Source organism: Sceloporus occidentalis, unplaced genomic scaffold (genome assembly GCF_023333645.1).
Source record: "Sceloporus occidentalis isolate IW3139 unplaced genomic scaffold, rSceOcc1.0.p SCAF_15, whole genome shotgun sequence".
NCBI lineage: Eukaryota > Metazoa > Chordata > Lepidosauria > Squamata > Phrynosomatidae > Sceloporus > Sceloporus occidentalis.
The window spans coordinates 12600535-12627500 of NW_028316995.1; the positions used below are offsets into that span (position 1 = coordinate 12600535).

The 26966-nt window shown below is 38.5% G+C and overlaps 1 protein-coding gene across 7 annotated transcripts in view; it reads right to left on the reverse strand.

The window, feature by feature from the left end:
- Positions 1-26966, reverse strand: part of LOC149303264 (EH domain-binding protein 1-like) — a 174448-nt gene that overhangs the window by 2725 nt on the left and 144757 nt on the right. For all 7 annotated transcript variants that reach the window (XM_089481486.1, XM_089481485.1, XM_089481484.1 and 4 more), the window contains 2 exons: positions 12116-12215; positions 7744-7817 (listed from right to left, as the gene is read on the reverse strand). In XM_089481486.1, coding sequence (XP_089337612.1) covers positions 7744-7817; positions 12116-12215 — 174 coding nt within the window. The remainder of the gene's footprint in view (positions 1-7743; positions 7818-12115; positions 12216-26966) is intronic.

Here is a 26966-nt window from a genome sequence, read left to right on the forward strand (position 1 = left end):
CAGCAGTGTCCTTTCCCCCCACGCACCTTCCAAAAAGCAGAGAAAAGAGTGTGTGCAATCCGTTTGGATTAGTCTCTTCTCTCTCCATTGCCCTGGGCAATCATGTTAAAACTCACATGGCTGGTGCTTATTCAGATAAACCTAACAATGCACACCGGTGGTTACCATGTGAATCTTCACAAACCACACAAGAATGTGCTGGTTCAAATCCCCCTGACCCTCCTCCAAAGGCAAATTTATTCAAGACAGCACACCGCTCAGCGGCCTTCAGAAAGAGTGCAGCGAGTGGGAATTCCACCTTGCATCTACACATAAGAAATTAGATTCAGCACCACGGCAGAAAGAAGCTGCCGGGTACAATGACTTCTCACAGTGCCAGTTTGAGTTGGCATATGGACTAAGAAAGTTATGCCCTTGTTCCGAAGCTCCACTCATACATCCATACATATACACACACACACACACGGATGCACATTGGAATTATACAGACTTTTTTAATTTGCAACTTGATGGGAAACTAAAATCCACAAAAATCTAGATTACATAAATACAACTGTATGGTTTTACTGTCTGGTGAATGAAAGGCTGTTGATATCTGTATAGTATAGGCCCTCTTGTGCTTTAAGAATTTTATCAGCAGAGAACAAACATAAAAAAAAACTCCAAGAGCTGAAAAAACTTCCCAACCTAAACTTTTTTTTTTTTTTTTTATTATAACCCTTTGCATGGCACAGGTATTTTATACATTTATGTTAATATATCACGCTTTTATTTGACATGGGTCGAATCTGGTATTGTGTGATAACGGCAGATGGCAAGCACGGCTGGAATACATTAGTATGTTTGCTGTTGCATTGGTACATTCAGAGCCACTGATTTTGGCTACTCCCTCCGAGCAGTGATCGGTGGCTCAATGCTTTTATATTTTTGAGGGTAGACTAGTGGGGTAAAGATGTTATGAAATAAAACGTCTTCATCTTTACATATACTCTGAATAATTGCCAGCCAGGAACTTCGCATTTTAGCATCAACGTTCATATTAGCCACTCGGGTCAGCTTTCCTGCAGAACATTATTGATACATTACAAGAAAGTTTGTGAAGTTTGAGCATTTTGGTGTGTTATATGTATAGTATGTAATATTTTATTTAACAGATATATTCTGCACTTTACCGCTTACAGTATAATAAAGCAGAGGAACCATAAGCGGACTCATATAGTAAGTAGTCTACAGTCATTACGATCAGTGTATACAATACGTATGAATACCATCGGAAAGAATGCCCCTGCCTTAAAAAGCTTACAGTCTAACCCATGCAGTGTAATTATTACTGTACGCGTAAAACAATACAAAACGACATAAAAGTCAATTGTGAGCACAATTAGAATAGGCAGACGCTCAATAGATCCATTGCCAGAACTCACAAAAGGGGAGCGGGGGGGGGGGGGGCGCTACTATGCAAGTTAATGGAAGGAAGTTTTTCGTTTTTACACTTCGGGCTCCCAGATGTGCATCTCAATATCTCCCCTGTCATAGGATGTTCTAGAAATGTGAAATCCGTTGCTGAAGTCTAATCTCAGTGGCGGGTACTCAGATTTTCAGTGCCATCTCTCCCATACAGCATTTTAACATTCAGCTTTTTGACAGCAGCAACTCAGAGAAATTTGTGATTTTATCTCCTCCAAATAATACGCTCGCCAACAACCCTGCAGAGGCTGCGCAGGCAGAAGAAGATTGCTGGGAAAGAACTTTCAAAATATAGCCTGTAATTGAATGATATAATATGCAAATCACTTAGTAAAGAGCCCAGCAAAATACTACTACAAATAAAATGTAAAAGATTCTAATACATTTTCTAACCTCAATTAAGAAATGGACCATATATAATTATTGGTATAGGCAGTAGTAAAAGATATGTAATCATTGTTCATTAATAAATGATTATTAAGATATATTAATATGTTTCAATGATAGGCTTCAAGGTTTCCTTGACCTTAAAATATGGAATGAAGGATTTGCTGAACAGGCATTCTATAGATAGGATAGTAACTTGCTAATGCATGGTATAGTTGTAACTGTAAAAGGGCATTACAATATGCGTACAGTGACCACCTAAAATAGGGTTTCGACGTGTAAAGATCTTAGTGAGCATGTTTACCCAATTAGGTGAAGACCAATAGACTGACAAGACTGACATCACTATTCAAACCGTGTATATAAGTTAAGCCTTGGAGAAGCATGGGAGGAGAGGTAGAGGGGAGATGTACTTGCCATCCACGGACTCTTCACGTCCCAACACTCCCTCCCTCCATCCTCAGGAATGCATAGGACAGAAGTCATGAACTAAATTCCTCTCCAAGGTTTTGTAAGACTTGTTTCGTATTATTTTCTCCTCTTTTTATATTCTTCTTCTATTTTTGTTCGTATTAAATGTTTTACCTTTGTTTGCATTTAAGTGACTCTGCCTATTTTTGCCGCACATACATTTATGTGTTGATCCAATTATTTGAAGTTTGTATTGGCCCTATATATTTTATTACATAAAACAATCTGCAGATCAGCGCAGCAAGGCTTTGATGGCAAGTGAGTTGTTGGGATGGCTCAGTGTGCACGTAGGAGGGCAACCTTTCCCCGACTTGTGATTTACACCCATGTGCCCGCCACGAAAACACATGATACCAACGGCCAAGGAGTCATCGGGTCAAAGAAAAGGGAGCGAGCATGAGAGAGAAGTCAAGTGTAGCATCAATGGACACAGGAGTCTCCCAAATGGAAAAGAATTGTATACATACTAATGAAGACTTTAATGAACCTTTTAACCTTTTGAGCAGCTAGATTGGTATAGTCTATTTAACCCATTAAGTACTGAAAAGCAAAGGGATGTCAAAACGTTACACTGTAAAACAAATGTTAAGATTAAACTACTTTACTAAAGATATTTAATTGTTACATTAACATGTTCTTACAGTTTTGTTGCATACATGGTACGTGTTATTCAACTTATGGGGAACTTCAAAAAAGGAAACCGTATAATTTAGTGAATAGATATATGAATGGGTAGTGTGTTACCAAGATATACTGTTGGCATTTGCTCTAAGAAAATACCAAGATATCATACGTACAGTATTTGGTCATCATGTTTATGCACTAAAGCAGCTAAAGAGTTACTTCTACAGAAAGACAGAAAATGATTTTATGGCAAAGTTCACAATAATTGTGTCTCTCGTGGACTAAGGGTCACTGAAGCGACAAAGAGGCCTCAGGGGCCCTTTTAGTACTCCCTGACAGGGCAGTTGTCGGGGAAGGCCGGTATCTTTTGGCCAGGCCGGAAAGCAGAGCCGAGAGCCACCATTCCCTGCCCACCCATGTATGTATCCACACACACATTTACACTTACCCGAAGCCAGTCTTATGCCCTGCCTGCACATGGTGTGAGCTACCACTTAATGCTATGCTGCACTTCCAAGTCGGGCCATCCCTATCCCAAGGCCAACTCTCCCCTTGCAGTTATGATATATGCATGGACAATTCATCTCAAAACAAGAGAAATTAATAATCAACTGATATCACAGATATAGTACCCGTATTAAAATAATAACCTTATAATGGGGTTTATTCGTTAAAGGGAAAGTTTGCATTTCAAAGCTCTTTCTTTACTATTTACTATAAAGGACCAACACTGTCAGGTTTCTTCAGCAAGAATGGCTGAGCTGGTCCTGTATGATGCATATACAACTCAACTCAAGGTGTGATGAAAATTAAATCAATTCATTTTGTAACTATACATTATACAGGGCCAGCCAAGCTCTTTGGTAGTAGAAGACATAATATACTATGAAGTGAAGGATCTGAAATACAACTCGTCCTACGGTGGGTGCCTCTCTGAGGCATCAGGAGGACCATGAATCAGCGCCAGACAGGGTCTGTATGGCGTTTTCATGGCAGAGATAGGAAAGGATAGCGTTAAGCTCAGTGCTACACCTTTCATGCACTTTGACAGGGGTGGCAATTATTATTAAGGAGGAGGTGGGGGTCACATTGCGTGACCTTGTGCTAATAGCGAAGCATTAAGGGCAGGCTGAGACTTCACACTGGTAGGTAAGTTGTTTGTGTGACTGCGTGTCTAGGTATGTTAGTGTGGTGACTGTGTGTGTTTTGGCATGTTGGTTTGTTATTGTGTTTAGTTATGTTAATGTCAGTGTGTCTGTGTATGTTAGTGTGTGCCTTAGTTTGCGTGTTTGTTAATGTGTGTGACTGTGTGTCTGAGTATGGTAGTGTGTGTGTTAATGTCTCAGTGTCTGTTCATGTATCTAGTCGCATTAGTGCCAGTGTGTGTGTGTGTTAATGTGTCTGGTAGTGGTTGTGTGAGTGGGTATGTGTTAGCGTGAGTGTCTGAGTATGTGTGCACTTTGGTATGCTAGTGTATACATGTTTGTGCTACTGTTGAGTGCCTGGTTATGATGGCGTGAGTGTCTGAGTGGGTGCGTTAGTATGAGTGTGCCTGTGGGTGCGCTAGTGTGGGTATTGCATAATGGATGTGATTGTGCTTTTCTTTTTGGGAGGGGGGCATTTCGTTCCCGGACACAGTCAGCACAATATCTTGAGCTGGCCCTGGCTGCTTGTGGAACTACATCTCCATGTTGGAGTGAGCTGTTTGCCAGTACTCACTCCCAACATCGCCAGTACTCCAACATCGCCAGTACTCCAACATCGCCAGTACTCCAACATCGCCAGTACTCCAACATCGCCAGTACTTTTTTTTTTGCAAAGCTTACCTCCAACACACTCAAGTGGCTGAACCGGAGACTAAAACAATATCCCAGGCCCTTATCTAGGATTGTGCATTGTTGGTGACACTCATTAAATAATATTAATTCACCTGGGTATTTACACTGGGTGTAAAGAGGCACGGAACAATATTTACTTAGATATTATCCAGAGATTCTTGCTGTAAAAACCTTTGAGGCAGCTACTACAAATCAGCCCTGCAGTTTGAGGAAAATTAACACTAGTTTTGTAAAGCGCACATCAGGGGACTGCAGTGAAGCCTTATCTTTAGTTCCAGTCAACTAGCAATCCTGAAAGACTCTGCATCATCATCAGAGCGGGCGATTCTGCCGCTGAACCTAATCAATTCGCTGAATACTGTGGCTGCTCAGTGTAACAAAGCTAAGATAGATTTACAAATGGGGTTTTAGGGGATAAGCTCCTCCACAGGATTACATATTGATTTTAAAAATAAAAAAGCTTATCATACAGGCCAAAAGTGGGGGGAAAATAATATTACAATCAAAACAAACAAACAAAAAAACCCTATGTAGAAATCCTTTTAGAAGAGTGTTCCCTTTCAAAACATTGCCAGGGATGTATCAAGATGCACAAAGTCTGGAAGATATAATTATTGAGTGGTAAAAAAATAATAAAAAGATGTCCATGCTGGACTGCAGCGCGCTTAGAGACAGAAGTAGAATGGTGTATTTTTTTTTTTTTAATAATAAAATGGGAAGTATTAGCCTAAAGATTTGGGATTATTTTAGAGCGTGTCACTAGCTAAACAAATAAAAATATCGGTCAGCTATATATATGGTCTGGGTATTGTTATTTAGATTATAACATTTTCCTGGCTGCTTAAGAAGAAGGAAAAAATCATCACTGGCTCCAAAGCTCAACAGGAAAAAAGTGTTGAAATATAAACAGAAGCTCCGTAATGCTACAGTGTAACAACATCACGCTACTTATCAGTGTCTGCTAAATTGGACAGAAACGTATTCCCTTCTTACACCAACTGATGCCCAGTCACGTGCTGTCCGTTCAGTGCTTTCACAGCGTAACAGGTTCCTGGCCGCCACAGAAAACCAACGGCACCGAAACCAGTGAGCTTTGGAATGGTCAGCACCGCTTCTCCAGCCATAGTGGCTTCATCTGTATGGTGGTGGCCTCCAAGAACTTGATTTCATCCCTGAACAGGGATCGATCGTCCATAACACTGAGCGTGTGGGCAATTAGAGGCCAATGGATAAGACTACGATTTACCCCTTGAGTGCCAGGGCACTGACAGCATGCAAACATAGTGATATGTTTACACAGAACAGAGTTGAAAGTGTATGAGTGTTCCACCTACATATATACGGTAGGATCTTGCAAAGTCTCATCAATGCACATTATCTATAATCACACTTTTTTATATTTTTTCCAAGCACTGAATAAGGGGCTTCAGCGACTGAGCTCTTTTTTCTGAACATGCCTCTGAGGTTTGTGCTCCACACTCCAACGTGATGCATCTTGTACAGGACGGCTCCTTTGTTGTCATGAAATTACAAACTAATTCCATTTCTCCAGGTTGCTTTTAAATGTGGACTGATGGATATCAAAGGCCTTATAAATTCTGCTCCATTTCTTACCCCCCCCCCAGACTTAAGCTTCCACGGAAATCTCCAGGCTAATTACAATTGATTTCATATGGATCCAGGTACCTTATCAGGTGAAGAAAGAAATTACCATAGCCAGCTGTGGGGTTGTGGGGTCAGCAGAGAACACTGGTGAACTTTTGCGTTAACAGACATATGCAAGAGCTTTCACTAAATCAGTTACGAACCAAGACAAAAAAAAATTACTTCATACATTGCTAGAAATAATCCGGAAGGATATTCAAGTTATGATGGTACAGACAGAGGCTTTGCTTTTGTGTGCTCAAGACTCGATTTACAGTTGGGTGTCCCAACCACTAGTGCCCCTATGCCTTTCAAAAAGTGTAATAATAAATATAACAACAAAAAGCTGCTGGAGGAGATGGGCAAAACATGAACAGAGTGAGAATATAGGTGGATAGAGTTTTTCAAGCATACACATGGAGGCCATTAAACCACCCATTTGCCTCTAAGGGCGTCCCTGAAACACATGCCTGGTCTGCTTACTGGCAAATCCAGCCCTGACTGACGGCAAAGGTCCAGGGACATGATGTGAAAGTCCTGTAGAGCGATATGGTATCTGCATTTAGATTTTGCACTCACCTTCACATGCCACACGGCATTCAAACTCTATTTATTTCTAACGAACATGCATTTCAGGAGACTTGAAAAGGAACCCTTCCACTAACTTTGGGAGTACAGTGAATGTGACAGTCCATTCACCTTGATAAATAGCAATAAATTGGGACATTTATTGCATACTGTATAATCTTCCTGCTTCCATGAAAATCCCCAAGCTAATTACAATTGATTGAATATGGATCGGCCTTATCAGTGCAAGAAAGCAGTGACCAAATCATAGGCAGCTGCTAGGTATTGACGTCTCGCACTATCTATCAGATGTGATTTGGTATTCATAGGTATAATATACAGAAAACCGCTCAAGCTAAACCAAGACATACATCAGTACAAAACCAGTGACTATATAATATAGCACTGACACTATTAATCTGCCAGACTATTAAAACATCTTCTTAAGAAAATTCTACGATAAATCCTCATTCTTTCACTATTAATCTACAATTATGATTAATGCAGATTTTTTTCCCCTGGACTGATAATGTCGTTATCTAGGTAACAACATTTAATATACTGTAAAGAACTAACCAGAAATACTAGATTACACAGCAGTTCATTTTCTTCTCAGGTGTTTACACAAGTCGTAGTAGAATATGTTTATTGTAATGTAATAAAATATTCTATATGTATTTATTTAGGGTAAGCAGTTTCGCAGGCTGTGGCGAGGTCTAGCCCTGTATTTGTCAACACGTCTTACCTTCTATAGCAAGCATGGCCCGTAACTCTCTGTTCAGTAGTTCAAATCGTCTCTCTAGGTCATGTTCTTTTTCCCTATAGGCAAGTTGAGAAAAACAAAGTTCATCAATATGTTAATTACTAAATCATTAAACACTTAAAGGGACCTTTAGCGTAAATTGATTTGGGGAACTCATAACTGACTTTTCTCTGCAACATTAAGCTACTGCAAACGGATGATACTCGGACGAGACCACCTTTACTGACCTGAATCATCAATACTCCTTGGTGCTCTAAACACCACCAATCAACCACCAGAAAGCAACCAATAAAAACACACACATTTTAATCGGTGTACAAACATTTGTGGGAAGAAGATGTTAAACGTGTGAGTACACAAGGGAAAACAACCTGCAGGTTTGTTTTATGAAATAAAAGGGAATGCGAGTTTAAATATGTTCATGAAATATGCTGCTTTTTTCCTTCTTCTTGTATTTTTGTATTTGAGCACACAAGTGTATTACTTCCAATGCTACATGTAGTGAGTTATGTGAGATCCGCACCTGGATGTGACGCAGAAACTAATCGCATCCCTTCTGTCATAGACTAAATGGATTTATTTATATATAATGCATGCAAAAGGCAAGTTAATATGAACTAACATCCAAAGATTTCTTCAACGAACATTTTCATTTTAAACCAATGTTGGAGTGCATTTTATTGCACGCAAACCAATGCAGGCATTCATTGGTTATTAGAATTCTTCTGTCGCTTAAATCCTTGCCTCTTGCACATGCTCAATACAACCTCCATGATGTTTTAGCTGCCACTGAAATCATTAGTACCAGCAGCCAATCACATGTATGCTAGCATATATGTGATTGGCTGATGCCTCAGCGATTTCAATAGGAACATGAAGGAACATGTGGAAGAGGTTTACATTACACCAATGCTTTATGGTTTTAGTAGAGGCAGTATGGAGGACTCAAATAAGACATCCTGATGTAGAGACATAGACCTCAGACAGTCCTCTGTGTGACGAGCATTATGTCCATCTCATACCTGTTTAAATACCATTTCTGATTATATATATATATATATATATATATATATATATATATATATATATATATATATATATATATATATATATATATATATATATATATAAACACATCTTTGGGGACTAGACTGTTTGGCAATTATTACAGTGTACTTTCAAGAAGAGTATTCTTACAGTACAAGTCCTTGAAGAAAAGGCTTCAGCAGTTCCTAGGCATATACTAATATACTCATTTAGGTAACGGACACATTTATATTTATGTATGTGAATGATTAGAAACCCTGTATCCCGCAGGAGTAAATCAGAAAGGGAATTTCACCTTTGAAGATCATACAAAATAAATCAGACAGGAGAAGAAACCAACCATAAGGTGTCCCATGATAGAATGAAACAGTGCTTGTACTCAGGGCATATTTGTTTCGTGTGTAATTTGCCTTAAGCAAGAAGGCATGATCACTAAAGCTAACAGACTTTTTTGCCACTATGATTAAGGAAACACATTGCTCCTTCGTATGCAGTACATAGCCTGCTGTAGATCAGTATATTTATCTCAGACTTTGCAAACAAGGGGAATTAATGGCAATTCCACAAGGGGAAGATTTAAAAGTAACAGACAAGTCTAGGAACAACGGTGAACAGCACAATCCGATCCACGATCGTGGTTATGAAGGCTAGGATCTTGTAACCAGTTTAGCAGTGGAACTAAAATCTTCTAGTTCTAGTAAATAACCCAAGTACATTTAATTAGGATGTTACTAGAAATGATTGATAATAACTGAAAGTAAACACTAAAGGGAAAGTTCAATTCAGAAAATATTTTTCTCCATAAAATCTAATGTTGTATACAGTAAAGTAGGTCAGCATTGACAAAAAGTTGGTTTCATTTCATTTTGTTCCAATAAACTTCCTTTATATGGAGACGTGAGTGGCATTGCTGTTAGACATGTGACTAGGTGACTGTCTTTGTTTAAACCTCAGTGTCCATCTGGGTAATTACGACCGAGCCATTCTATCAGGGCCGGACTGGGACTGAAAAGCAGCCCTGGAAAAATTTGGAGACCAGCCCCATATAGTTTATCTCACGGTGAAGCTCTTCTACCCACACGCACCCCTTATACATACCCGCGTCACACTATTCGCCATTCTTTTTATCTCATTATTTGTCACTCTGCATCCAGAAATGCCTTATACCCCTATATGCCACTCTGGCATATAGGGGGTTAAAAGGCATATCATGGGACAGAGTGGCATATAGGGGGGTATAAGGCATTTCAGGAGGCAGAGTGGAATAAAGGGGGTTAAAAGGCATATCATGGGGCACTCTGCCTCCAGAAAAGCCTTATACCCCCCTATATGCCACTCTGCCTCCCTGATATGCCTCAACCCTCCTATATGCCACTCTGTCCCATGATATGCCTTCTAACCCCCTATATGCCACTCTGCCATATAGGAGGTTAAAAGGCATATCATGGGACATTTTTGTTTACTTTATATGGCAAGCCGATCCAGCTTGCCATATTAAATAAAAAATAATATATGCCACTCTGTCCCATGATATGCCTTCTAACCCCCTATATGCCACTCTGCCATATAGGGGGTTAAAAGGCATATCATGGGACAGAGTGGCATATAGGGGGTATAAGGCATTTCTGGAGGCAGAGTGGCATGAAGGGGGTTAAAAGGCATATCATGGGGCACTCTGCCTCCAGAAAAGCCTTATGTCCCCTATATGCCACTCTGCCTCCCCGATATGCTTTATACCCTCCTATATGCTCCTCTGCCCCATGATATACCTTTTAACCCCCTTTATGCCACTCTGCATCCAGAAATGCCTTATACCCCTATATGCCACTCTGGCATATAGGGGGTTAAAAGGCATATCATGGGACAGAGTGGCATATAGGTGGGTATAAGGCATTTCTGGAGGCAGAGGAGCATATAGGGGGACACACTTACATACACACACATGCCGATTTTTTTTGTTTTTAACAAATACATTATTTTACTCACCTTCTACTTCTCTTGACTTCCTGGTAGCTGCACACTGTTCTCCTCTATGCTGACAGGATGCCACTGACCTGACATCCGGTGCTGCAGCAGTCTGAGTGCGAGGGGGCGGAGCTTCCACCTCACGCTGCTCCCATCACTATGCAGCCATCAGACTGCTGGGAATGTAATCTAAACGGCCGGTGCGTGCTGATGCCGCCGGCCGGAGCTACTTTAACACTTTTTTTTTATTTATATGGTAAGCTGGGTCGGGTCAGCACCCGGCGGCCGCTTTGATTAGATTTCGGGCAGCCTGGGGGGCAATTGCCCCCCTGCCCAGCCCGCCCCTGGCACCGAGGGAGGCGTTCAATGCCATTTGCAGCCGCTCAGCGGCTGTCTTCATGGTTAGTCTGCCGGCCGCCCAGCCCACGGACCTTCCGGCCCACCGGGAAATTTCCCGGTATCCCGGTGGGCCAGTCCGGCCCTGCATTCTATTGTTTGTCTTGTAGATTGGGCTAAGATAACAGAGCTAGACCACATACAAATGGCTATTATGTAGCTACCTGAAAACATAAACGTAAACCTAGAAAAAAAATAGCACATTACTTTTAAAAACGTATCCGATACTAGTAATAATAATTTATGGCTGGAGCTCCCCTTTAAAATATAATACTTTGAAAACATGAAAACAATTGTATGTGCGTTTATGGCGATTCCAAAGTAGAATTCTGATTGGTTTCTTTGGGTTTTCTGAAGAAGCAGGAAATCTGGTCCCATTTTGGATATACATTACATGGACAAAAGTATTTGGAAACTTCACCATTACACCAACAAGGACTTTGATGAAATTGCTTTTGTGTCCAAATACTTTTGTCCATATAGTGTATGGAAATATAATACTGACCTCCATACTAAAATACTCAAGCCTTATAACATCTCCATATATAATTCCACTGATCTGAACGCAAGCTTTCATGGAAGTTGATCCTTAACGTTTATTTAACAGCTGTTCTGAAGATGTTGTACATGTCTGCCAGGGTCTTAGAATCTGACTCTGAATGAAAAATAAAAAGTGTCAATGCAGGAAACATTGTATATAAGCCTGATCCTGTTTCACTCATTTGCTTTCTTGTGTCATTCAAATTAAGTGTCAGGATCATCTTGGAGCTAATAATAACTAGAAATATCTGTCTGCCGCCAATATTACTCCAGGGCAAATATACATGGAGGGAGCCAAAAAGAAAAACTTGCATCTGATAGAAAAGAAAGTCTAAAGCACATGTGACAAATTTCACACGCTGTATGGCTGGACATGGATGCGGCTGACATACAGGGACATACTTACAGAAGAGAAAGCTGGTTCATTCGCCGGATAAGAGCGTTTTTCTTGTTTACCAGCATGAACCATTCCTGCATCATCACTTCTTCTTCTTCTGCATTTCGGCCTGCAAGACAAACACCATGTCAACCAGCAGGGACTCGAAACATTTTATTTACAAACATAAATACAAAAGACATATTGATTCATACGCACGTCAATTATCATTACCAATTATCATACACACATTATTAATCATACGCACATTATCAATTGATTTTGGTTTATTGATAAGCACAAAAGTCTCAAACATTCTATACTGTAGGACAGAAGGCATTAAAGTGGGATAACGCATGTTAAATATTCCAACGCAATGACTTGAGTATGAAGGGGAAACGCTGCAGCGTCGCCTGCAAGAAGGGCTGCTTAATGCATAGTTAAATTGGCAAGGCATGAAACCTCCCTGTTGGGGGAATGTAACCGTACAGAAGGCTATCCTAAACTTGGCAAAACCAAAGACTGAATTGGATTTAAGGTCTTTACAGCAGAAACAATGTGCAGACTAGATGGACCAGATGATTCTCACCTGCCTTCAAATGTTTCGCTTGTATTTTATCATAACAATTGGTCGTGCGTGTCCAAGCTACATGCTATAGAGCCAGATACTGCAGGATTTGATGCTTATAGTAGATAGATGCCTTTCTGGCCTCGGTGCCCTTTCACGAATTGAGGAACCCTTTAAGACTCATAAGCCATATACAGTGTCAACACACATTACGGGGCAGAAAATAACTACGTCTGCAAATAAGCATGTGCAGTTTTGAAGGCTTACATGCTAGTCTAAGTTTTAATGCAGATGATTAGTAAAAAAAATAGTCCAAACTCACAAATATGTCGAACCGTCGGCCCATGACCAAGACTCTCAAAATACAAATTGCAGCAAATCAGCAACGAACGCAAAACCTCAACCAAATGCGCCAGTATTTAAATAGCCAATTACCAGATCAGAACAGTAATAAACGCCTCATAAAACAATGTTTTGGATCTTTCAGTTGTATAAGCTGTTGTTTCAAAATCCTCTAATCCATCCACATGTGAGGAACAGGCATATTCCAGGCACGGAACAGAATTGTACATTGGGAGATAAAAGCCTCACACTGAATACAGTGAACAGCCCCAATGGTTAAACCCATCCTGGAGGCTTAATTGCATATTCTCTCTTTTTCTGTCAAAAACATTGCTGACAGACACGATGTCTCTATTAGAGAAAAGGCAAAAACAAGAAATGGGGGGGGGGGAATCATTAAAATAATTCTAGGTGTGTACAGCTCACAGTTGCTGTAACTTGCCTTAAATTATGAGTAAACAGGAGATGAAGACCTTCATCGTGGTGGGAATTAACACACACATTATTGAAATATACATGTACAACGCACACACTATGATATATTTAAGGCTCTTGAAAAAAAGTGTGTTTCCTCTTACATTTTTCTTACTGGCTTGTAAATTCAAAACCAATTGGCCCAGCTCTTCCCACAACAACACAAAGCTATTTATATACAGGGAGATTTCTGCGTTACTCATTTGTCGACCATATTCTATTCATCTGCCTGGCATTTTGGGTCTGGATTGGCCTTATATCTGTTAGCTATAATTTAGCTATAAATGCAATAATGCAAACAGATCAAATACGGACGATTCTTGGTGTGATCAGGGTCGCACCATTGTCCCCTCCTCACTGGGCATCTTAGTGGTTGTTATTGCGGAGAAACAAAGTACCTAGCCTCTGGTTACCTACCATGTACAGAGTCCATGCAAGGCAAAGACTTCACGGATATCTATATCTTACCTGTTTACCTTCAAAATACATATAATCACTAACTGAACTGAAACGGCAATCACAGTATTTATACACCAATACTTTTGCTTGCACTTTTGATGGAGATCAGCCAAAACGCAGGTCTGTCTTCTAATTGATGACAGAAGATGCAGGAGTAAAAAGTCTTGAGCAGCTGCTACAGAACCACTAGAGAATGAATCAAAGCCAAAGAAGCCAGCGTTTTACCAAAGGAATATGCCCTGGTGCTTTTTGGGTCACTGCCAACGAAAAGCTCCACCAACAGCACAAGGTTGTCTGCAGGACAAGAAAGATCAAATACAAATACAGTGTTCCAATGTGCCCTTTTATCTGATGGTTATGAAAATGAATACTAGTTAGTAGCAACCTGCTAAAAAAAGAGCTTCTGCAGCAGCAGCCGTTAACATTATAAGAAAAAACACAACATTTTCTGGTTGGATTTTCATCCCAGCCTGCATTTCTTGGACCTGTGGGACCTACTGACAAGTGGACACCAATAACGGGCCAAACCCACGCAGCCCCAACACAAAGCAGACTACCCGGTATATACAAAGATGCAATGTATATTTAAAACAATGTAGCAGTCTGTAAACTAACAGGAGAAACATGAAATTACATCACAAATTAGGTAGAAATAGATGCAACATAATATAACCTTTGCTCCAGCTACTTCAAACTATAGCTTGCTACTCATATATACCTACTCTTATTTAGTAAATATTGACTCAGAACAAGAAAAAATAAAATGAGCATCAACCATCCAATGCAAAAAAAAATTCAGTTTTATATTGTGTATTTTTACCAAATTCTGTATAGGGAGTCCTCTGCACAAAGCTATACATAAAATCTTCAGCCGCACCTTTCTGGTATCATCAGGCGGATGCAACATAAAATAATATTATTCCCTAGTATGCCAAAGGTTAAAAAGAGACAGTGAAATCCAGCCAGATAATGGTTTGTCAATAACTAATAACAGATAAGAGGGTGCTTCTCAATACTAGACAAACAGATGGCTTCCCATGCATGCCATGGGTTTAACAAGCTATTTGCTATATACTTAGCCGGCTTGGTAATCAAAATATATAATCTGCCATCAATGAAAAAGCGCTAGCTGAAGAATACGGGAAACCCAAGCTTTATGCATCCTGAAGCTTCAGTTCGTTCGGTCCTCAAAGCTACAGGACAAAATACTATGGATTTGTATCACTGGAATAAAATACTTTATACATGCGACGACATGCAGAGCTTTGGGCTATTTATTGCTATTTGTTATGTTTTTATTTTTTATTTACTTTTTACAACATATGGCATTTTGCATATTCTACATTGTAAATAAAGTATATGTGAATCACCCCTGATGTCCTCAGATTCCATGAAGCCGTGTTACAGTGTATGAATGTCCATACAAATAGTCTGAAACAGAATGCATGTGTCATACCAAAAAGCTACATTTCTGTTTAATAGTATTACTTAATGAGCAAAGATAAAAATGATTTAGGTTTAACAATGAACACTTCAGCCAGAAGCATCATCCTTTAAATACTCAATAACTAAACCAGAAAGGTAATAAATGCCTCATAAATTAAGGTTTTCAGTCTTTTATGAGAAGGTGTTTAATATCCTCTATACATCTTTACTCATATAAGGGACAGATAATGTAGGGGTTAAATATAATATTTTTAATATTGACAGATATTTGGAACAGTACTGTGTGTTGTAAATAAAAGGAATGCTAAAATGATATTACAATATAATTATACAGTGGCTTATACCAAGTGAAACGTAATAAATTACAAAAATATCCTAGTGTAATAACACGGTAATAATATTAATAAATGTGCATTGTGTGCTGGTCTCTATTTGCAATAAATAAATGAACCTTCCCTTAGAAGAAATCACAAGATTAGTAAGATTGATTAAAAAGAAGAAATTATTTCATCCAGCAATAAAAACCTAAGGTAACAACAAAAAAGGCATTTAAAATTCACTATTATCTTAAATAGTGTAGCACCAGATGGGTAAAACATGTGCTGGTCACTCTGACACTGGAAGGGTTAATAATGTCATCTAATTGCCCAAGATCATAGTGATAATTTAGCCTTGAATGTGTTAAGGTCAATGACATTTCAACGACATTTTACTGTGGATTGTGGGTAAAAAAAAAAAAAGAGGCATGTTTTTAAGCAGAAACATAACAAATAAACCCAGAACTGTCCTAACTGGTGATGACCCCCCAAAAAATAAAATTTACAAAAAAAACCAAAAACCATGTGGGAGCTATAAAAGCAGTTTCTCGTTCCTTCTCCACCCATATGTTATTTAATGCAATGCTAGTAATTTTGTCCATCAGACTTTAAAAAAGGACAGAATGGGACGATTTTCAAAGAACAATATATATATATATATACACACACACATATATATATACACATACATACATATATATATTTGCAAATGAATACCAAATGTTTCATTTTTCTTCCCCAAATGTTCCTCAAGCTAACGTGAAAAGAAGAGGAGAGGGGCGAAAAAAAACAAGATGAACATTGTTCCCTCTGATTAAGTAAGAGCTCATTAAAGAGCTGTCAGTACCTCGCTTTGAATATGCATGAAGCATATAATCAGATCTCGTAGCGTCACTAGAGGAGAATACGGTAAGTACAAAGGATTGATTTAATTACTTGGAGTAGGCTGTAGTGGCAAAGCAGTTTTGTTACTGGAAAATAAAAGGGGGTCTGCATCTTAGCTGTTTAGAAGAAAGATTAAAAAAAAAATAGCAATTTTCCACAACAACTGAATCCAAAAACAGAATGGATGTTGGGGTTTGGTACAGGCTTCTTCTGGAGATGTTTTAAAGATCTAAAAAAAAAAAGTCCAATTCTGAAAGCTGCAAACCAAAAATGTATGTGTGTAACAAAAAACTACTGTGTCACTAAACAAACCTGTCCCTTTATGATGATTATTATAAAAATCTGCTCTATACGTGGCTGTCACCATATTGTTCCTGAAAAACAGCATATGTTATTGTAACTAAACACTGCTGTTGAGGGGCATAAGAAGAAAATAAGAGATTCTTCCAGAAAGGTTATCTACAAATAAATAGGGTCAAGTGCAGCTAAATATGGGGCTGGCGGACCTGGCCACATGACTTCAAAGCCACGATTCAGGTTAGAGATAAGCCACGGGGATCCAAGCATGATGTCATAGGTGAGGGGCAAGGAGAAAAAGAACGTTCAAAACAACGTGGAAATATCTCAGACCCGAGTTAAATTATGAATTTGGGGGATGCTTCAAGGTAAGGAGGTAAAGAGGGCTCCTTTACTGTATTTAAGATGCACCCATCATTTTAAGGTATATAAGAAGAGAACTTTGAGCAGCTATTATGTTTATGCGATTAACTCTTCGAGGAGATGCAAGCATTGAAACTACATTTAGTTAAGCACTCACTAACACTTACGCCAGATAGAAAAAAAAAAGGCCAGTTGTGGGTGACATTTTCTTGTTTTACAGCATTTTAAAGATTTTTTTCCATCTTAAAATCAAACTACATACCCTGGAGAGAAATAGTTAAGGAAAGCCGAATGGCTGTTACAGGTTGGTGGCTTCCTGCAGTTCATGGAATTTGTACATGTTCTGCCAAACCTCTGAAGTCCTGAAAGCTTCACTTATTTGTCTATGTTGGCTCAAAAAATAGGTATTAACTTTAACTAAAAACTGTATCTTTAAGCTAGGAAACTCAAGTGGAAGGCATAGGCCTGGATTCATAAAACAATGAGTTGATAATAAAATAATTAATGTCCTCTTATTGACGCAACATTATGAACGGCCGACCCAGCTGAGGGGCTGAGTTGCTTATTCTTTATAATGCAAAAAAGTAAAGTGGATGGTACAATGCACTGTACTGAGAATGAGCACCGTGGACACAGAAAGAATGGAGAATGGAGAGATAGAAAAAAACACGCATTGAAAGTCAACAGCATGTTACACATACATCAGAGACACACAACATACACAAACACGGACTCAAAGAACTGACGGGCACTTTGTAGCTCTGTGCTGTAGGTGTCGCATCAAAAAGTAATTGACATGCAACATCAAAACTTTTTTATCTGACTTACCAATTTAACAACATGATATATTTTACTGATCTATAACATTTTGGATATAAAAGATTTGTGATAGTTCACCTTTAAAAAGCACCACGTCAAGAATCCCAAATCATAGAAGCTGCCTTTATCCAATCCTCAGATGCTGTGAGTAACTCGACAGTCATGATGTTTGCAGGCGGTAATTAAAGCTACAAATTGCAAAGTGTTAGGTGGTATTTAAATGGCATAGCATATTGTGTCTCTACCTGGCGCCGTCAGGCAGACTGCATGTTGAAAGCTTTCTGCTTCATATAAATTTCCAAAAACTATAAAACAAGATCTATGGCTTCTAATGAAACTGGGAAAACCATATACACTATATGGACAAACGTATTTGGACACACCTCTTAATTATTCAGTTCAAGTGTTTCAATTGGACCCTTGGCCACAGGTGTATAAAATAGGTCATTCTGAAGACCTCAGTGAATTCAAGCGTGGTACTTTGATAGGATGCTACCTTTGCAATAAGTCAGTTTGTGAAATTTCATGCCTGCTAGATATTCCCCGGCCAACTGTAAGTGGTATTATTGGAAAGCGGAAGCAACTCAGCCACGAACGGGAAGACCACGTAAAGTCACAGAGCGGGGTCACCGGGAGCCGAGGCCAGATAGCCAACGCTGCTTAGAATGCAGAGGGGAGCCACCTTTAAGGACTCAATGCATACCTTCCAACATCTGAAATGGTGCAAAAGGGACAATGGCTGTGTGAAAAAGCTTTACCAAGACTTTGTAGTAACCTCCAAAACGTATTCTTCGTCTTACCGGGCAAGGGTTTAGGTATTATATCTGAATAAACTAACTTTAAGCATCTTTCAAGTAGCTTGTACACCCATTATTGGGAAGCTTGTTATAAAAAAAACAAACATTCTGCACTCCTAGAACAGAATACCAGCATACCTGGAATATCAGAATACGAGAGTCAGAAGGTTTTGGTGACCAATGCAAAACAGTCACTCCAAAAAAGGGACATTCACAAGGAATGTCAATGGAGGTGATGATCACCAATTACACAGACTGGGAACTTGACTGTGTGAAGTGGTGATATCTCAAATCCACATTTTTTTCTATCTAAATGTTCTGTCCCAATTCCTCTTAACTCTGGTCCTCCAGATACCGCCTAGAACACCAAAAGGAAAGATGGCTGCAAAGACTACATCTTTAGAATTAAGTTCACATATTTTTTATTTATATAGTGTACTTTTCAATCATTATGGCTTAAGAAGATTATACGTATACACACAAGCTACATCAACTTCACTCCATCTCCAAACCAGACTGTTCATATGTATATATCTTTACTATATGCTACTTGAATCTGAATGTATAGTCATATAATGAAGTAGCCAAGCATTGTTGGATTTCAAGTGACTAATATAAAAGAGAAGGAACTACAAGAGGCCAGTAATAAAATCACCTGCTAACAACACAGACCAGTTTTACAATGAGAAGACTTCACGTTGTCCAGTAGACAGTAACCAGAAATCTCTACTTTAACACTTGTACTCAACAGGCACTCCAACCTATGAAATGATGAAAACAGAATCTCATCCTTTCTAATAATCTGTCGACAAAAGCTAAAAAAAGACATCATCCCATTAACTAGTGATCTCAACTGCTAATGCAGAGTACTTCCTGGTGCCTTTTATGTCGAATACGGCTATTTTATTTTTTTTAAAAAGAGCCCACTAAACACTCACTGTGACTAACACAGATTCATTCATCTTTTATCTGGCTCTTGTTAAGAGAAGCATGAGTGAGGCTGAAGGTGTCATTGATATGATGAAGTGGAAATTAATCAGAAATTCTCTCATATTTCGCTCATCACACTAATTTACTTTTGTAGAAAAATGTTCCTCTTGTGTTGTGTTCGTACCCAGTCCCCCCGTTGTATTCTTTTTTTAAAAAACAAAAAAAAACAACAAAAAAAACCCTAGAAGAATTGCCAACGAGTGCGTTGGATGAAAAGCTCCAAAGCAGGACACAAAAAGCATTCGAAATTCTCATTTAGTTGTCTTTATTTTGCTAGCTCCATGTGGTCCTTGAAGATGTAGAAAACACGGGAAGCTGAGTAAAGATCAGAGCAGGCTCATTAGCATTTGGACCAAATTGGAGTGGCGGAGCTGTATAGTTTAACTAGTTTTGTCGTTTTGAAAGCTGCCGGTGGTAAGCTTTCTGTTTCATTGTGCCTTTGTCTTTTGGGGAGTTTTTTAACGCAGCAGGGTGTCTGCCTGCTCCTGGACTGCACAATGCATTGTGGGAACCTCTCCTCAATGGTCAGTCTATAGTATCACTATAATCTAAGTCACAAAGTTTTTTTTCTCTTCATTTAGAAGACAGAATTTACACCAATTTAGTCCATTCACCTTATGCTGTCATCTGTGACCTTCCCTAACACCTGAATTAAAAAGTCGAGAATAAATCCGCCAGTGAGCTGAATTGATATTGAGAAGGAGAAAAAATAAAATAAAGAATCACTGTAGAGTGCCATTTTGCTTCAAACACGATGTGATAAAGAATTTAATTGAAATTCGATTATTTACAAAGAGCAGAGATGAATCGGAGAAAGATAAAGTTGATTGCAATTCAAAAAAACATATCTTTAAACAAATAAATCTCTGTTCTGCAGAGGTCTGTGAAAGGAGGGAGTTGGGAAGATTGGTTTATGCTCCAGAATTATGTAAATAAAGTATTACCTCTTAGAAGACCCAAAGCAAGTTATTATCCTGGGCATTTGATTTTTATTAAACCTACGGCTAGCTTTGATGGTCTATAAAGACTACATTAATGCCGCTATCCTACACGCGTGTCTCCAAGTTTCTGCGAAATGGATAAAAGTCTTTTTTTTGGATGAATTTATCTGCTAAATCCTTGCCGCTGCCCCCTATCTTCGATGATGACCCAAAAGAATGTCAACAGCTCATTTGCCAGGAGGCTGCGAAGAGCCACGATGCAAGCCATAATCTTCCCGCTCTCAAAGAGAGCATTTCAAACATCACATTTCACAAGCTGTTAAAATGGAAAAAGAATTCACTCTCATCTCCTGACCATCCTGATAAAAACATTTCACATATGTGCATCCAGAATAAATTTTACAGCACCAACGACACAAGATGCATGCTTATGGAAATCACTCAAATACGAAAAGGAACAGCCCATTCCAAAGCAAAGAATGATAGCACGTCCTGTTTAAGGACAGAATAAATAGGTAAATAAAATGCATTTGTAGAATCCCTGTTCTGGGATTGTTAACGCAAAGGCTGGTCTGTACATATCGTTAAGGAAGCTGATGTTGAAGGCCAAAAAAAATAAAAAAAAAGAGACCTATGGAGTATGAATCATTTTGAGGGACAGTAAACCAACAAGGAACATGTAGACATTTTAAATAGTGCAGTCCACTGTTACAACGCTAACACTCACTGTAAAAACATGGTACAATAATCTTAAAGGGGAACTACCACCATACTATCATATTTTCCTATGACCCATGATCCGCTGCTATTTAAGAAGCTATTTATCATGACCTGGAAGCCTCTTGGAGAGAACACTGCAGCAATTATACCAAATAAGACGTGGCGCGTCAGCTCAAGTTATCACCATCCCTTAATATCTGAAGTTCTGCTAGGAAAGGTGACGCACAATTGTAAGAATACTGTACCCAACATTCAAAACACTATACACGTCGTTAGGTATCCTACTGATTTTATAACTGTATCACTTGGGGGAAAATGATGGGTCCCCTTTAAGCTCTGTTTGTATACTGAAAATATGATATAATCCAGCATCCAGGAAAATAAACCATGTGGCGAGCCATTCACCTTCACTCACACCAAAGGGCCATGGGAACAGAATATTGTACGTGTCAATCTTCTGTAGATATGCAGCTTCCAACCGGGTGACGATACACTGTTTATCCAACAGGAAACCAATGATTAAACAGCTACAATTAAAAATGATAGTTGAAGAGCTTGAATTTTTCTGAGAATTAGTAACTAAGTAATTTGCTGAAATCTATTTAGTTGTGTCTGGGTTTTTCTATTGAGTATTCCATTTTTAGATCTCACCTTGTTTTTATTTTAGATAATAGCACGCGAAAGGACATCATTTTAAATCTCACAGAAAAGTGCTTTTTATTCCAATGTACATATCGATGTTACTTATATATGGATCAGCTGGATCCATCATGTCAAATTAGAAATCTAGCATTAAAAATATCATACGCTCCCCATTAAATATTTCAAAGGCTCTCCAGTAAAAAATCGAGTTCGATTTTGTGTTCAAATTAGCAGATAAACGTTCCTTAAAGTCAGACACTGATTGCCTGTATTGAAAGATGTTGTGTTATCATGGTATGTGTTAAAAAATGTTATTATTCATGCTAAGTGCACTAAAGTTAACCACACAGTGTGTACCACAAAAAAGATTGCAACGGTATATTATATAAAAATAATAATAAAAAAAAAAAAGATTGTGAGCTTTTTTTTTTTTTTAATAAACCAGAAAACAAAGATAAAGCTATGAATAAATAAGTTGCTCCACAATTCCATCAAGTTTCTACCAAATGGAAAGAAAATAATGGAAAATAATGGCACCTCCCCCTCGGTTTGCTTTGGGTTCTAAGTCTTAAAGGCCAGATGTTTCACAAATGACCAACAATTGGAGGTTAGAATAAATTAATGAGTGATTTCTGAGCTTTGATGGAATTAACCATACTTCTTTTCTCAATGTGCCATGTGAATGTTCTCCCGTTAGAACAGTATTCTCTCGCTCTCTCCTTTTTGACAAGTCAGGCCACCCGGCAGAAAACAAGTGAAGCAAAACCCAGGAGTAATCCTTCTGTTTAGCTCAAACACTGTGGTTAGCCTTAACACTGCCTCTATTATCCAATGGATTTAGAGAAACTTTCATTTATCTTATGGATCCAAGTATCTGGCTTCTTTATCCACAAAAAGAGCTATTTCGATGTAAATAGATTTGCATACAAGCACAAAGAAGTCACGTGGCTGCCGATTCAGGGAATATACTGTAATGATGTTGTATTTGTGATTTGTATATAAGTATATATTACGTGTTCCGGGTAACTATACAATCGCTATGAAACTACTGAAGTAATCTGCTAAACTGTGGGAAACGAAGGTGCTCAGTAAAGTATAGAGGATCACATTGTGCGATCACCATATCGTAGAGAGCAAGAAATAAGATGGAAAAAAAAAAAGGCATTCCTGAAAAAATGGTTTAAAATTTTAACCTCGAAAGAACAAAAGGCACCAGTTAACAACCTGTTCCAGATCATATGGAATATTTACAGAGTAACATATATACTGCATATATGCCACATATACCATATACAGTTTTTCAACGGACATCTTCCTTTGCAGGATCCATGTGTGTTTACAGTGAGACTAATCAGCCGGTGGTCAGCTTTGGCAATTATAAAGAAAGCTAAATTGCTCTGGCTCAATTAAGATAACAAACAGTGATGGCTCATACAGATAGCGGCTGCTTCGTCAATGAGCTGTCAATGCAAATTCAAACTGTTTATTTAAAGAGAGCTTTCCCTTTGCACCTGATAACCGCAGGATACAGTCAATTTAAAACTGAACTTGGTATTATGGTATAAAATAATTGGTATACATTTTTGGGACGTTTCTCTATTACTACCTGGTTCTGGGGGATTTTTTTTTTTAATTGATTCATTCATCACATAAAATAATGATGGCGATGAATGAAAAGTTACTGATGCTTGCTTATCACTTTGTTCCAAAGTTTCTCTGCTAGAATTTGTTCTGTGACAACTATGGCTCTCGAGACTGAATTTCCAATATGTACAATGTATTTTCACGCTCACTGACAGAGTGGAGGAAGTATAACAATATGTTTCATATGACTAATGGATTTAGCCATAAGTCCAAAGAAAGATGGAGACTTAAGTCATAGGGCCAACACAGAAGATTTAGACACATACAATTTCAAGACCTTGGAGGTCTCATCCAATAATACCGAAAATTGAAAATACCTCCGAGGTTCCAAAAACTTAGGTTACTCTACATCTTTTATTTCTTGGTTCAATAAAAGGCATGCATAGCATGTATTAGTCTAGTGGGTTGAAACATAATTTAACAAAACCTATACTGAATTTAAAAGCTAATCCTACACTTGATTTCACAGGGAAAAGAAGGGACACCAGAATCCATGGCAAGGTTTCTGGCCATTGGTGCCTGTGGAATTCTTAGCCAATTGTACTCTGCTGTAAATATATATGTAAAAGTTTCCATAGATTGAAAGAAGGTTTATGGGATTTTGTAGCAGTTTTCTGCGAAAAAGAAGAAGAAAAGGTATCCCACGACTGTCAGCCACAGGATTACGGGAACCGCAGTCCAGACAAGCTGTATGACCAAACCTGCACAAGCATGGTCTCATTACATATATTATATATATATATACACACACATACATACATACATACACACGGCAAAACAAAGGAATAAATGTTCATATGCAGAAAAGTGAGAGTAATGCTTGACTATTGTCCACGAAGATGGCTAAGAATGCCACGGTATAAAACAGATGATTGTGCTAAATGTATTAAACGTCTAAAATCGTGTCTTCATGTAAGTATCCACATGCAGAAAACCAAACTATCCTGTTTGACTAAGTACATCAATACAAAAGCAAATGAACTACCAAAGTGGCCTAATTAACTATTTTGCAAGTGAATGCAGACATTAGTGTGACACTGCACCCATTACAGTCTACTGCGTGCAAGGTTTGTTTCAGTTAACATTTCAATGAACTAATTAAATAATCATTTTCACTGCAAGCACAATCAGTCCGTGTGAACATCACCCGCTAAATAACTATGTATTTAAAGGGAATTTAACAGTGAGGGATGTTGTCAAGGGTGGGTTCATGCACATGAATTATAATGGACACAAAAAGCACCCTTTAGGTAAAGTGCGTATTAATACAACGTGGCAGAATTCAGAAGCAGCTGGGTCTACAATTAAGAGAAAACATTAAAATAATGAATTACACGAACTGACATTTGAAGCACCCGTTTACATTTTTCCCCCCATTGTAGAAATAAATATGAAACAAACTAAATCCAAATAAGAGGGAAAGGTGCATTTTTAAAAGCCGGGTTTAGCAATGAACCCAATAGCAACCCGTCCAGGCCTTTGGGAGGCTAGAGGCGTAAGCCCAAAGTATACTGACACTCACATACACACACTGTCACTCACATAAAGATTGCTATAGGAAAGGGTGGCAGGTTTTTTTTTTTGTTTTTTTTTTAATAGAAATGACTGCTCTTTTTACAGTATTTATGTTATACAAAGGACCTCAGCAGTCAAACAATACAAAAAAAGAGAGTTGTATTGAGGCTTGGAAATACAGACAGGCTTTTAGCTACGATTAAAAGCGTGGGGTCACATGACTATGGTTCATATTGAGCAAAGTATCTAACCGTCCAGCAGTAGAAGAGTTAAAGTATTTGAATCGGCCTCCTAAAATCTGGTAGCACCCTGGGATTGCCCAACAAAAGACTTGATGCCTGGGAAAAAAAACATTGTCCTTCTCAGAATGTTAATCTGGTATATCACTTGCTGGTGTATATCCAAGCATGTGCTTCTGCCTGTTCAGACAATTAAAGGAATACATTTTTTTTTAAAGCCCATTATCATTAGACATTAGCGCTTGTAATTCACGCTAACTAGATAATCAAAATTATTTCTCCCCACCTTCTTCACTTTGATTTTTTTCTAATTTCTTTATGAAAACTTAGTAGATGCTGCATATCTCATGATTAACGGACAATGTCTAAAACATCCCCACGCACTAATCTTCCTAAAATCCCTTTTCATCCGATTGTTTAAGAATGCTTGAAAGGCTAACACCAAGTCTGAGAGTCTAAGGCTACTGCGCATTTGGGGGAAGGGAAGGGGGCACTGTAGGTTAGCTAATTAAACTGTTTGTCTTCTGAAACATTTAACTGGCTTTAGAGATTATTCTAATTAAGAATGATGTTAGATGTATTTTTTAATGTAGCTATTAAAATTAGTCATAATCCGTCAATCTCATGCACTGAACTATGTAAATAGAAAAGGCGTGCAGATTTTTTTGACGAACCATTTGCTGCTATTGAGGCCCAAATCCAAAATTTATATGAATTCAGATTTTTAAGGGCTAGTCTTAATAGGTTTCTTTTCCTAATAGTAATGAAGAGATAAATTAAGCTAAAATCAGTTGAGTTTTAAGGCCTTCCACCATTCTTGGGTTTGAAGCTCTTTGGGCTGGCCATTGATCATACATAAAGAGTAGAGATCTTCAGCTCTCCTGGAAAACCTCAAAGTTTTTACTCCTTACCATATTTAAAAGGTATTTTTGCGATCATATTTCTAATTAGTATCATGCTTGGTATTTTGTATCAATTATCTTGCAAGATACATAAGAACTAAGCTTAAAAAGGCATATCAGTTTGGCAAATCTTAGTTAGTAGGTAATTGTTCTACAGCCGAGGACCGCTTTCCAACAGTCAATCATTCAAAGTGAATATTACAGCACTAAAGTGTTTAACAAATGACTCATTACACAAAACCCAAATGATGATGGACCCAATGATGGACTGCTCACATTAGCAGGACAATTGCTTTAGAAAAAGGCGTTGGAACTCAACGATGAACACATGACTGTCTCATCTACAACAGCAATGATAAATGTTATCAAGGACCTGAGTCTTTGTGTTCCACTACTGCGTTGCTCTCATTTTCTTTCTTGGGCTCATACTTTGCACGTTGGGGACCACTGGAAAACCACTGCCAGACCAAAAATATCATGTTAAGCCTTTTGGAGGAAAAACTGTGTCCCTTAAAGCATTG